Source organism: Dendropsophus ebraccatus, chromosome 11 (assembly GCF_027789765.1).
Source record: "Dendropsophus ebraccatus isolate aDenEbr1 chromosome 11, aDenEbr1.pat, whole genome shotgun sequence".
NCBI lineage: Eukaryota > Metazoa > Chordata > Amphibia > Anura > Hylidae > Dendropsophus > Dendropsophus ebraccatus.
Window position 1 is genome coordinate 82,353,166 of NC_091464.1, and position 12,972 is coordinate 82,366,137.

The following is a 12,972-nucleotide window of genomic DNA, read 5'->3' on the forward strand; positions in this document are numbered from 1 at the left end:
ACGTGGCATGGTTGTTGGTGCCAGAAGGGCTGGTCTGAGTATTTCAGAAACTGCTGATTTACTGGGATTTTCACGCACCATCTCTAGGGTTTACAGAGAATGGTCCAAAAAAGAAAAAACATCCAGTGAGCGGCAGTTCTGTGGGCGGAAATGCCTTGTTGATGCCAGAGCTCAGAGGAGAATGGGCAGACTGGTTCGAGCTGATAGAAAGGCAACAGTGACTCAAATAGCCAACCGTTACAACCAAGGTAGGCAGAAGAGCATCTCTGAACGCACAGTACGTCCAACTTTGAGGCAGATGGGCTACAGCAGCAGAAGACCACACCGGGTGCCACTTCTTTCAGCTAAGAACAGGAAACTGAGGCTACAATTTGCACAAGCTCATCGAAATTGGACAGTAGAAGATTGGAAAAACGTTGCCTGGTCTGATGAGTCTCGATTTCTGCTGCAACATTCGGATGGTAGGGTCAGAATTTGGCGTCAACAACATGAAAGCATGGATCCATCCTGCCTTGTATCAACGATTCAGGCTGGTGGTGGTGGTGTCATGGTGTGGGGAATATTTTCTTGGCACTCTTTGGGCCCCTTGGTACCAATTGAGCATCGTTGCAACGCCACAGCCTACCTGAGTATTGTTGCTGACCATGTCCATCCCTTTATGACCACAATGTACCCAACATCTGATGGCTACTTTCAGCAGGATAATGCGCCATGTCATAAAGCTAGAATCATCTCAGACTGGTTTCTTGAACATGACAATGAGTTCACTGTACTCCAATGGCCTCCACAGTCACCAGATCTCAATCCAATAGAGCATCTTTGGGATGTGGTGGAACGGGAGATTCGCATCATGGATGTGCAGCCGACAAATCTGCGGCAACTGTGTGATGCCATCATGTCAATATGGACCAAAATCTCTGAGGAAGCTTCCAGCACCTTGTTGTATCTATGCCACAAAAATTGAGGCAGTTCTGAGGGCAAAAGGGGGTCCAACCCGTTACTAGCATGGTGTACCTAATAAAGTGGCCGGTGAGTGTAAATAGATACAGAATCCTGCAATGAGAACTTTCATGTATTTTTGTTCCACTTTCAGACGGAAGTTTAACTTCAAGCTGCAGTGCAAACATTTCACAGCCCAACCTTTATGATCTCGGCTCACAGTTCCATAGGCTTCTACAGGGCAAAGTATGCCGCGGCTGTATTTCTTGACAAACAATGACAGGTTTATTTAAGGTGGACCCGTTTATTGTTGTACATGTATTATAGGCCAAGGAGCCATAACAAAAGCAGTGTGCCTAATATTGTGTAGGTCCCACTAGTGAAGCCAAAACTACTCTCAGGTGTTCTGTGGTATCTTCAGTCAAGACATTAGCAGCAAATCCTTTAATTCCTGTAAGTGGTAAGGTGCGGCCTCCATGGATCAGACATGGTTGAACCATTGCTACATTTCCCCTTATACACTTTTATGTGCTGTAATTAAAGGGGTACTCCAGCAAAAAAAAAAAATTCTTTCATATTAACTGGTGCCAGAAAGTTACCTAGATTTGTAATTTACTTATGTTAAAAAATCCCAGGTCTTCCAGTACTTATCAGCTACTATATGTCCTGCAGGAAGTGGTGTATTTTCTCCAGTCTGACACAGTGCTCTCTGCTGCCACCTCTGTCAGGAACTGTCCAGAGTAGTAGCAAATCCCCATAGAAAACCTCTCCTGCTCTCCAGACTGGAAAGGATACACCACTTCCTGCAGGATGTACAGCAGCTGATAAGTACTGGAAGACTTAAGATTCTTTAAGGGTAAATTCACACGGGCGTCTCGCACAAGAAATCCGCAGCTAATCTGCAATATACATATTATTCTTATTATTATTAATATGTGTATTGCGGATTAGCGGCGGATTTCTTATGCAAGACGCCCGTGTGAATTTACCCTAATAGGAGTAATTTACAAATTTGTGGCACCAGTTGATTTGGAAAATAATTTTTTTTTTGCTGGTGCACCCCTTTAAATGCAAGCCTGATGCCGTGTATCTTCATTTTATCCAGATAAAGACTTGTTTTTTTGGGACATGTGATGGATGGTGGACTGGATTGAGGTCTGGAGGCAAGTCAACACCTTTATCTTGTTTCTTTATTCTGACACACGGATATGTTGGCACCCTCTCAGAATCGGTTGCTGACATATCTGTGCACTGAACCCATTTACTCCTATGGCCCAAATGTAACCCACTAGTGACCACATTTGAGTTATTCTTTGTGGTTTAAGTGACTCTGTACCCACAATCTGTCCTCCCCAAACCACTTGTACATTCGGATAGCTGCTTTTAATCCAAGATCTGTCCTGGGGTCCGTTCGGCAGGTGATGCAGTTATTGTCCTAAATAACTTTTGAACGTGTAGCCCTGTGCCAAACTGGCGTGGCCTAGAGTGTCTGTGCATACGGCTGGCACAACCTCTCTGTCCCTTCTCCCCGCCCTCTTCATCATTAGGAATGCTCCAGGCAGGTATTTTCCTATTCCTCACTTGTCTGAACACTGCACAGGTGCCTTAAAGAGAACCAATCACGGAAGAAATGAAAAAAATTTTTATTTTCTAATTCAATGTAATTATTTATTTAATTACATTTGTAAATACTTTTATTTATTTTTTCGGCCGCGTTTTTGTTTTATTAACTTTTCAATTCACTGTCTCGCGCCGGCTCTTTTCAAAAGAGGCGGCTCGAGACAGGAAGCTCCCGTCATCCACAGCGGCAGCAAGGCCGGCCGCCGCCATCTTGATTACGTCATTTGCGTTCCAGTGGTGGAACGCAAGTAACGTAATCAAGATGGCGGCGGCCGGGCCGAACAAGAGGAACAGTTATAGTATAAGATACAGACTGCAACAGCAGTCTGTATCTTTATTTTGTCTATTTATGAAGATACAGACTGCCTTTGCAGTCTGTATCTTATACTTTACCTGATCCTCTTGTCCGTTGCAGTCTGATGCCGGGCGCCGCCATCTTGAATACGTCACTTGCGTTCCAGCGGTGGAACGCAAGCAACGTAATCAAGATGGCGGTGCCGGCCTTGCTGCAGCAAACAAGAGCATCAGGTAAAGTATAAGATACAGACTGCAAAGGCAGTCTGTATCTTCATAAATAGACTGCCTTTACAGTCTGTAGCTTATACTTTACCTGATGCTCTTGTTCGGTGCTGGAAGGCCGGGCGACGCCATCTTGAATACGTCACTTGCGTTCCAGCAGTGAAACGCAAAGTGACGTCATCAAGATGGCGGCGCCCGGCCTTCGTTCAGCTATCAAGAGAATTGGGTAAAGGGATAAGATACAGACTGCACAGGCAGTCTGTATCTTCATAGATAGACTTAGGGAGAGATTTCCTTTGATAATAGGGACAGTGATTTTTAGGTGATTGGTCCTCTTTAACGATCCAGCACATGTGCTGTGTTCTCACAGGTGATGAACAGTAGAAAACCTTGTTTTTTCAGGACAATAACTGCATCACCTGCCGAATGGACCCCAGGACAGATCTTGGATTAAAAGCAGTTATCCGAAGGTACAAGCGGTTTGGGGGGGGTCAGATTGTGGGTACAGAGTTGCTTTAAACACTTTTAGGGTGTGTTCTCATGTACAGGATCTGCAGCAGATCCGCAGCAGATTTGATGGCCCAGATTTGATTTGCATTGAATCTGCAACTTCAAATCTGCTGCAGATCCTGTACGTCTGAACGCACCCTTACTCGAGCTCAAAAATGCAGTAAGCCATGTTTTTTAGCCTAAGTGAAAACTGGTATATGTGCAGGAAATCACCTGAGTGTAGTCACTAGCTGGCTACATTCAGGTCATGGGAGTAAATAAAGTAAATTCCCACTGCTACTGGGGGAAAAAATGTTTAGGTTGGTGGCATGTGTCAAAGTAACATCCAAATGGATGCCAGGATGCCATAGTTTTCCAGCAGAACATTGTCCTGGGCATCACGCTGCCTCTTGAATTCTTTTTTTGCTTTTTTTGCCTTCTTTCTCCCAGGTCAGCAATGCATATGCACCCGGTCATCCAAATTATGGTGAAAATAATTAAGCCAAACAATGTGTCACTTCTCTATGGTCCATTCCGGATGCCCATGTGCCCATTGTACACACTGTCGACAGTGCACAGGGGTCAGTTTGGGCACTCTGACCCGACTGCATCTACATACCTCTATATAGCACAGCTGTGGTGCCCTGTGTGTGCTGACATCTTTCTACCATAGCAAGCATGACCTGTTTTAGCAACCATAGTATCTCTTCTGTGGGATCGGACCCCATAGGCTAGCCTTTGCCCGCCATACATATCAATGAGCCTTGTGTCTTTAAAAAGGGTTATCCAGCGCTACAAAAACATGGCCACTTTTTCCCCTACTGTTGTCTCCAGTTCAGGTCCAGTTTGCAATTAAGCTCCATTTACTTCAATGGAACAGAGTTTCTAAACCCCACCCAAACTGGAGACAACAGTATGGAGAAAGTGGCCATGTTTTTGTAGTGCTTGATAATCCCTTTAACCACTTTTGGTAGGTACCAACCATTTGGGAACATCCCACAAGATCTGCCATTATGGCGATGCTCTGACCCAGTCGTCTAGCTCCGACAACTTGGTTCTTCTCAAGGTAACGAACAGCCTGTTCACTTGTTATTATATCTCACCCTTTGACGGGCGCCATCGTAACAAGCTAATCAATATTATTAACCTTCCCTGTCAGCAGTTTTAGTGTTATGGCTAATATAGATTTGTAGGGCTAGTAAAGCTGGCCATGCATAATAATACTTGTCCACCTGCCTCAGTTACCGAGCACTGGCCCCCAAAATCAATCCAGTAGTCAGATATGCGGGACATGTTGGCTTTGACCAGTTCTGATCCAATATAAAATAAACCTGTTAATATGTTGATGATCCTGGACAGCTAAGCCCATCGTTCCTCCTTCCTCCATGTTTACCTCCAGTCAATGGGATGTGTTATCCATGAAAATCTCTCATCACAGGGTGCCAACCGGTTGCTACCATGCTGATGTGATGTCCCTATGGATGACACATCATGACGTAATGGAGAAAAGAATCTCATCTGATAACTATAGCCATGAGAATGATTAAAGGAGAAGTCAGGTAAAAATTTTTATTAAAGTATAGAATTGCCCCCCAAAAGTTATACAAATCCCCAACATACACACGGGAAATGCACATAAAGTTCTTTTTTCCCTGCACTTACTACTGCATCAAGGCTTCATTTCCTGGATAACGTGGCGATGTCACTTCCTGGATAACGTGGCGATGTCACTTCCTGCATAACACGGTGATGTCACTTCCTGCATAACACGGTGATGTCACTTCCTGGATAACACGGTGATGTCACTTCCTGGATAACACGGTGATGTAACTTCCTGGATAACATGGTGATGTCACTTCCTGGATAACATGAAGATGTCACGACCCAACTCCCCGAGCTGTGCGGGCTGTGGCTGCTGGAGAGGGATGATGGCAGAGGGATGCTCAGTGTCCCTCCAGTGCCCTGTGTTCCTCAGTGTCCCCCTGCCATCATCCTCTCCAGCAGCCACAGCCCGCACAGCTCTGGGAGTCGGGTCGTGACATCACCATTTTATCCAGGAAGTGACATCACCATGTTATCCAGGAAGTGACATCACCATGTTATCCAGGAAGTGAAGCCTTGATGCAGTAATAAGTGCAGGGAAAAATGCACTTTAAGTGCATTTCCTGTAATAGGTGTATATTGGGGGTTTGTATAACTTTTGGGGGGCAATACAATGCTTTAATAAAAAATTTTGCCGGACTTCTCCTTTAAGGATTACCCCTCCACATCGATGTGTTATTCAACTACAGCTATTTATACAAGTTTCACCATCCAGTCCTTCCTATTAAACTGCTTTAGAAAAATAATGGAATTTGTAGCGTTAAATAAACCTATAATGGGATAGTAATGAAAAGGAAGAATGCAGCCCGGGGCTAATAGCATGGTAGTGAAATCTTCTGACTGATTTATTGATCGGGCTTTCTTGCTGTACACATCCACCAATAGTATAATTACATAGACTCCGGCTAATAGGAACAACTAAAGTAATAAGGTAAATATGTCAGAAATAAATTACCACGTTGAATGATCACATTTACTAAGAAATCGGCTGTTAAATTTAAATCAGCCACTGGCAAGTGCCGGAAGGAGTGCGGTAGTGTCTGTCCTAATACTTGTTCACTGTACAGGAAGATGCAGGGCTGCCCTTTACATAGAGGCATGACTATAAGAGGTGCAGAGGTAGCTGTCCAACATAGTGCTTAAATGGGAACTATCAGCAGGTTAGAGCCCCCTATTGCACAGGAGACACCGGGGAGGAAGATATATCTCTTACCTTCCTCCTCAGCACTGTTCCCGTGCAGTTAGTCATTTAGTCCATCGTATGATAATACCGTTAGGAGCACTGAGGCACCATTAGAAGCACCACCGGAGGTGGGCCAGATTGTCGATATGGGGGTGGGCCGGATTGACAATATGGGTGTGGGGCAGTGCTACTAACGGTGCCCCAGTGCTCTTAATGGTCTTACCGGACCATGGAGCAAACAACTAGCTGCACCGCAACAGCAGCATAGAGGAAGGTAAGAAACATACCTTCCTCCTTGGCGTCTCCTGTGGAATAGGGGGCTATGCAGCAGGTGTGATCTGTCTAGCCTGCTGACAGTTCCCCTTTAAGAGCCTAAAAGCCTCACATGAAACAGCAGTATTAGGCTAGGGACACATGACAATTTTGGCCATAGATAATGAATGGAGCGCAGGATGGGGTGGTTGGTTGAGCAAGTACTATGATTGCTCCATTCTCCATTACTCCATTCTATTGAGAAAGACCTTATGGTCGGAACGCGTGCCGCCAACCACTTGTGTGAATAAACACACTTTCTTCTTTGCAAATATGTGAGTGCCAGGATTTGGTTATTTTCTTCATTGGTTTATCGTTCCCTGGGCACCTTGGCCTGCTGGAGTGCCGATCGCTGGTGTGCTCCATTCACTGCAGAGAAGACTGTGCCCCGGGATTAGTGATAGCAATGATGGCAATACCTGTTTAATGGTTGCAAGTTCAGAAATCAAAATGCCTATTTCCCATGCCATATAATGGCTTAGGCTGTGATCACACTGCGCTACTGTGCTGGAGCTCTACATCACCAGTATACCAGCAAAAAGCAACAGTGTTTCCATGCACAGTATTACAGCATACTGTAGACCTTTTTACTTTAACTTGCCAGACTGTAGTGTGTGTGTGTGTGCGTGTGTGTGTGTGTGTGTGTGTGTGTGTGTGTGTATGTATAGTCACAGGTCACGTGCAGCCATCCACATTTTTGAGTTCCCCATCAAAAATGGGAAATTGACTCTTTATTGTCACTAGCAGACTATGTATGATTTTTTTAAAGTGCACAGGCCTGCCACATAATACTTTTTTACCAATATCCTGATGTATTCTGGCAATGTAAGGCACCAATGCAGAGTGACCCCATCCTTACCCTGAATGGAATAGGATGTGAGAAATTGACCACCCACTTAGTCTTTACAGTGGTGAAACACAACTTCCTGTGCACCAATAATACATCAATGCACTACACAGTATACACGCAATAGAAAAGGCTACTCACCAAAAGCAGTGCTTCCAGCTGGTTAATATAGATCTCCTCACTCGCCAGGACCCCGGACAGGACAAGTTTTCGCATTAACAGCCCTTTATCAGATTCGCTTTCTCCCTGTTAAAAGAGATATGGACAATATTTAGATACAAGAGGGAAATACATGTAAAATTGTTTATACAATGCTTTATCCCAAAGTTAATGGTGTTATGCAGATACTGGTTATTAGATGTGATTAAAGGTTTACTCCGGCGAAAATATTTTTCTTTCAAATCAACTGGTTTCAGAAAGTACCACAGATTTGTCATTTACTTCTATTTAAAAATCTCCAGTCTTCCAGTACTTATCAGCTGCTGTATGTCCTGCAGGACGTGGTGTATTCTTTGCAGTCTGACACAATGCTCTCTGCTGCCACCTCTGTCCATGTCAGAAACTGTCCAGAGCAGGAGAGGTTTTCTATGAGGATTTGCTGCTGCTCTGGACAGTTCCTGACATGGACAGAGGAAGCAGCAGAGAGCACTGTGTCAGACTGGAGAGAATACACCGCTTCCTGCAAGACATACAGCAATTATAAAATTTTCAAGTATAAAAGTACAACAGGCACCTAATTGGCGCGAGACCCCTTTAAGAATTCAAGTACCATTCAAGGATTTTCTGAAAACTGTGATGGTCAGGCTGGCCATATTCAGAGTTGTTCTCACAGCAGGAACCTGCACAGGTCTCTATGAAATGTTAAAAAAAATTCAGGCAATGCCTATGCGAAAAAATGTATTATAATAATTTTATGTCCAAACAATCAGAGAATCTGAAAAGATTCATTTAGACGTATTTTATAGCTAGGGCCTGAGGCAGCAAAGAGGTAATATAAGGATTCCTGGTGGTCTAGGGCAGACAATAGTTTTTTTTGTAAAAGCAGTGGAAGGGGTTATTGCTCTAGGCCCCAACACTGACCTGGAATCTGTGTCACAGATCAGGGCCATGCCAGTGCTCCACCGCTACCAATGTTAGAAAACAATGGAGTCCCACCACCATGCTTCTCCCCTTAAAGGTCTGGATAGGGTGTAAAACATGACTTTATATATAACTTCCTCAAAATAGTCTGATACACCCCTGGAACTGTTTCTTCTAGCATGCCTCTACATAGACTACCAGTGGTCATAGTCATGGAAATGGTTACTGACTTGCTGCCCCACACAAGGGTCCACACAGAACCTGGAAAATATTCTGCCCAAATTACCACAATGTAACCGCGCCATAGTCTTCACGCCATTAGAAGCAACTTCAAATCCAGTCGCATTTATAATGCTTTAGGGTACAAACACACACACTGTATACGCAGCGATACGCAGCAGATTGGATCTAAATAACTGAACACAGCACCAAATCTGCACCACCAAGTCTGGGTTATCCAGTGCTACAAAAACATGGCCACTTTCTTTCAGAGACAGCACTGCTCTTGTCTCCAGTTTAGGTGCGGTTTGCAATTAAGCTCCATACATTTTAATGGAACTGAGCAGCAAAACCTGCACCCAAGCTGGAGACAAGAGCGGTGCTGTCTCTGGAAGAAAGTGGCCATGTTTTTGTAGCGCTGGAAAACCCCTTTTAATGGACCCTCTCTGCACTGCAGGCTGGAACCAAGATCGCCCATGACTTTAAAGAAACTTTAAGGGGTGACTGTAGATACACATATGGGACCTTTCAGCTAAAAAGTGAATTAGGCTATGTTCAAACAACATATTTTTTATGACAAGAACAGACGTTGTTTGCAATTACAACAATGGCCATTCTTGTCATAAGAACTGTTGCACTGAGGTCAATGCAAACAATGGCTGTTGTTCATACAGTGTATTGAACAGCCGCTGTTGCTTGATACGGCTGTGAAAATAACTGCCATTTCAATTATTTTTGGCCGTTGTGCATTGAAATCAATGCAATTTTCAATGCAATTTTCAGTGCAACAACGGTTGTTTGATAACCCCAACAACGGCTGTTGTTTGTACATTGTGTGAGCATAGCCTTAAATGGGTATTCCAGGAAAAATCAACCCCCCCCCCCAATCTCCACATCGGCCCCCAGCTTCGGCATTATGACCTGTGGCTGATTGTGCCGGAAGAGTGCTATACTCAGCTCTTTTCGTCGCTCCATAGGAATGAACAGAGCCACAGGTCACGTGCTGTACTCATGGCTGTAGTCATAATACAGAAGCCGGGGGCCGATATGGAGATCAGCGGAGGGGAAAAGCTGTTTTCTCCTGGAATTCCCCTTTAAGATTGTAAAACACTCCATATAATAGAGAACGGTGATCACTCTGCATGAGATGTCCAGGACATGGATCTGGAGTGTTTATTCCACGGATGATATAGCGCCATTGTGCACTGTATTCATCTGTAGAAATATCACATCTAATATCTTGTATCAAATCAGAATGAGAAGGAACGGGCCTTGAAGGAATAATCGCCTCTTAATGTATGCGGTTCTCCATGGCAGGATAGGTCGATTGTTATGTTCATTCATCTTTTCTACCAATGAATGGTCACAATCTTACCCAATATTGAGCCATTCTTTACTGGCTCTGCCTCTATATTATGACTAACATATACTTTTCTTTATAGTACGGATAACTGTTCGCCAGTAACAATCCTCCTTAATGTGAATGTGATCTCAGTGGTTGAAGGGCTTCTATATCGGCTGTAATCACCAAACCATTGAGAGAAAGGTTCAGTAATCCGAGCCCCGAGAGCCATTACACAAGGAGCCTGTGATTAGCCATCATTTCCTCTGGAGACGGAATGTTCCAGGAACGCAGAAAGGTGCATTACATATAGTGTGGCCTGCTGCAACACTCACCCAGGTAATGTTACTAAATGCAATTATATACGCAAGGCAAACATACGCAGCAAGGGGGGGGGGGGGGGGGGGGGGGGGTAGTCTCCTGCCGGTAAAGGAGAAGCCCTTTAAGGACTGATCTGCATTACAACTAAATGCTGGGATACAACCAACATTCTGATAATTCACTATGAGATGTTGGGCTGCGGCTGTGATCATAGCACATAGTGCACAGCCAAAGATCACTGGGGTGCATTCCTAATAAAAGTAAGGGCCCGTTCACACTACAGGATCGGCATGGAGATTCCACTCTGAATCCCGCCTTCTATCCCTTTCAATGGGGGGTCTCATGTGCCTCCGCTCAAAGAATTGACATGTCAATTATTTGAGTGAAAAGGGGCAGAGAGCTGAGGCGTGTGAGGCCTCCTATTGAAAGAGATAGCAGGCAGGATTCGGCGCAGAGTCCGCAGGCGAGCGGAATCTCCGCGACGATCCTGTAGTGTAAACGGCCCTTACTTTTATTAGGAATGCACCCCAGTGATCTTTGGCTGTGCACCGCAGTGATCAAATTCCGTAGTGTGAATGGGCCCTAAATGTGACCAGGAAATAACAGACTGCAGTGTCGGACTAGCCCACCAGCGGACCAGAGGATCCTCCGGTGGGCCCCCAGCTTTAGAACTTGCACTAACTTTTCCTCTGGTGGGCCCCAGATACCCCAGGTCAACCGAGACCAGAAACAGATCCTGGATGGATTTCTGGTGACTGTCCAATCACGGTCACTTGTGGGTCGCAGTGAAATCATATTCACCTTTACGCTATTATATTATATGGAATAGTTTTATATACAGTGCTTTACCATATTGTCCCATAGAAACATTTTCATAACATGTCATAGGCACAGATATCATAAGATTCAGCTGAAGACTCCTGAGCATTGTTCGGCTTTTCTTTCTAAGCGTTTTCAATATATATTGGAAGGAACAATGAGGATAGATCTCCAACAGATGCAACTGTATAGGCGTTTCTTATTGTATGAAAAATAAATAATAATATATGTATATCACACACACATGTATGAACATCTCTATTGAACAATGGGTATAGATCTCCAACAGATGCAACTGTATAGGCGTCTCCTATTGTATGAAAAATAAATAATAATAATAATATTATTATATGTATAGCACACACACACACACGTATAAACATCTCTTTATAGAACAATTTTATGCAGCAGACGAAAAAGTATACTAGCAAATAAAGGTCTGGCCTAAAGAAGTCTGTTTTGACCTTTGTAGGGTGAATCCGGGTCATATAGAGACCTTTGACATATGCGCTGGGGCTTCAGTTATAAGTCTACCAATACCTTACATTGTTCTATAAATTTTCCATAGACAGTAGCATTTTCGTTATTTTCGATCCAATAGAAAACCGACAATTAAGCACAAGAAGCAGTAACACACGTGAGATACATAGCCAGCTGAACCCGGCTTCCTCCAGTTGAATCCCTGAACAGAACAAGAACATTTACTATATACAAGCAAATGACGATATGCCAGCCAACCACAACGCAAACAGTCCCAACAAAAGAACAGTTCATTGCTTCAGGAAGGCAACGGGAAGTGAACTGTGTTATTACCTATGGCTGCGGAGGGCAAAATTTACACAAATGTATATCTATAATCAGCAAAAGACTAAAGGGTGGCAAGGTAGTATTCTATAAAGGCAAGAGCAGCAAAGCAGCACAAGCCATCAGTGTACTCTATATGTCACATAGTACAAACGTAACTGTGCACACATTGTACTCTCTATGCAAGAAAAGGAAAAGCAAAAAAGCATCTAGGACAGGGATGAGGAACCTTTGGCCCTCCAGCTGTTGCAAAACTACAATTCCCATCATGCCTGGACAGCCAAAGCGAAGCTTTGGCTGCCCAGGCACGATGGGAATTGTAGTTTTGCAACAGCTGGAGGGCCAAAGGTTCCCCATCCCTGATCTAGGACAAGAATAGAGTCCGCTATAGATCTGGTCATCATTTGTCATGACAGCCTACATTGTAGCATACTCACACAGTTCTCTAGAAAAATGTGTTATTTTAGCACTAGATTTCACAAGGGGAGGTTCACACCTAGCAGGGGTTTCGTGGAAATATTTATGAAAGTTAGTCCTATACATCTGAATGGAGATTTCTCATTATTCAGGCTTTCAACAATAATACTACTACATCTAAAACGACAGTATAATGTCCATGTGAAAAATAGGAGAATATAGCTGTAGAGAAGGAATCTTAAAGGGGAACTCAAACAAAAAACATCAAAACAACTGTTATAATATAGTTTTACAGACTTCTATATAAAAATCTAGTCTTCCAGTACTTATCAGCTGCTGTATGTCCTGCAGGAAGTGGTGTATTCTCTCCAGTCTATCACAGTGCTCTCTGCTGCCACCTCTGCCAATGTCAGGAACTGTCCAGAGCAGGAGAGGATTTCTATGGGGATTTGCTTGTAC

The 12,972-nt window shown here is 43.9% G+C and overlaps 1 protein-coding gene across 5 annotated transcripts in view; it reads right to left on the reverse strand.

The window, feature by feature from the left end:
• ABR (ABR activator of RhoGEF and GTPase) overlaps positions 1-12,972 on the reverse strand; it is a 278,755-nt gene that overhangs the window by 108,790 nt on the left and 156,993 nt on the right. For all 5 annotated transcript variants that reach the window (XM_069946113.1, XM_069946114.1, XM_069946116.1 and 2 more), the window contains one exon: positions 7,653-7,757. In XM_069946113.1, the coding sequence (XP_069802214.1) occupies positions 7,653-7,757 (105 nt within the window). The remainder of the gene's footprint in view (positions 1-7,652; positions 7,758-12,972) is intronic.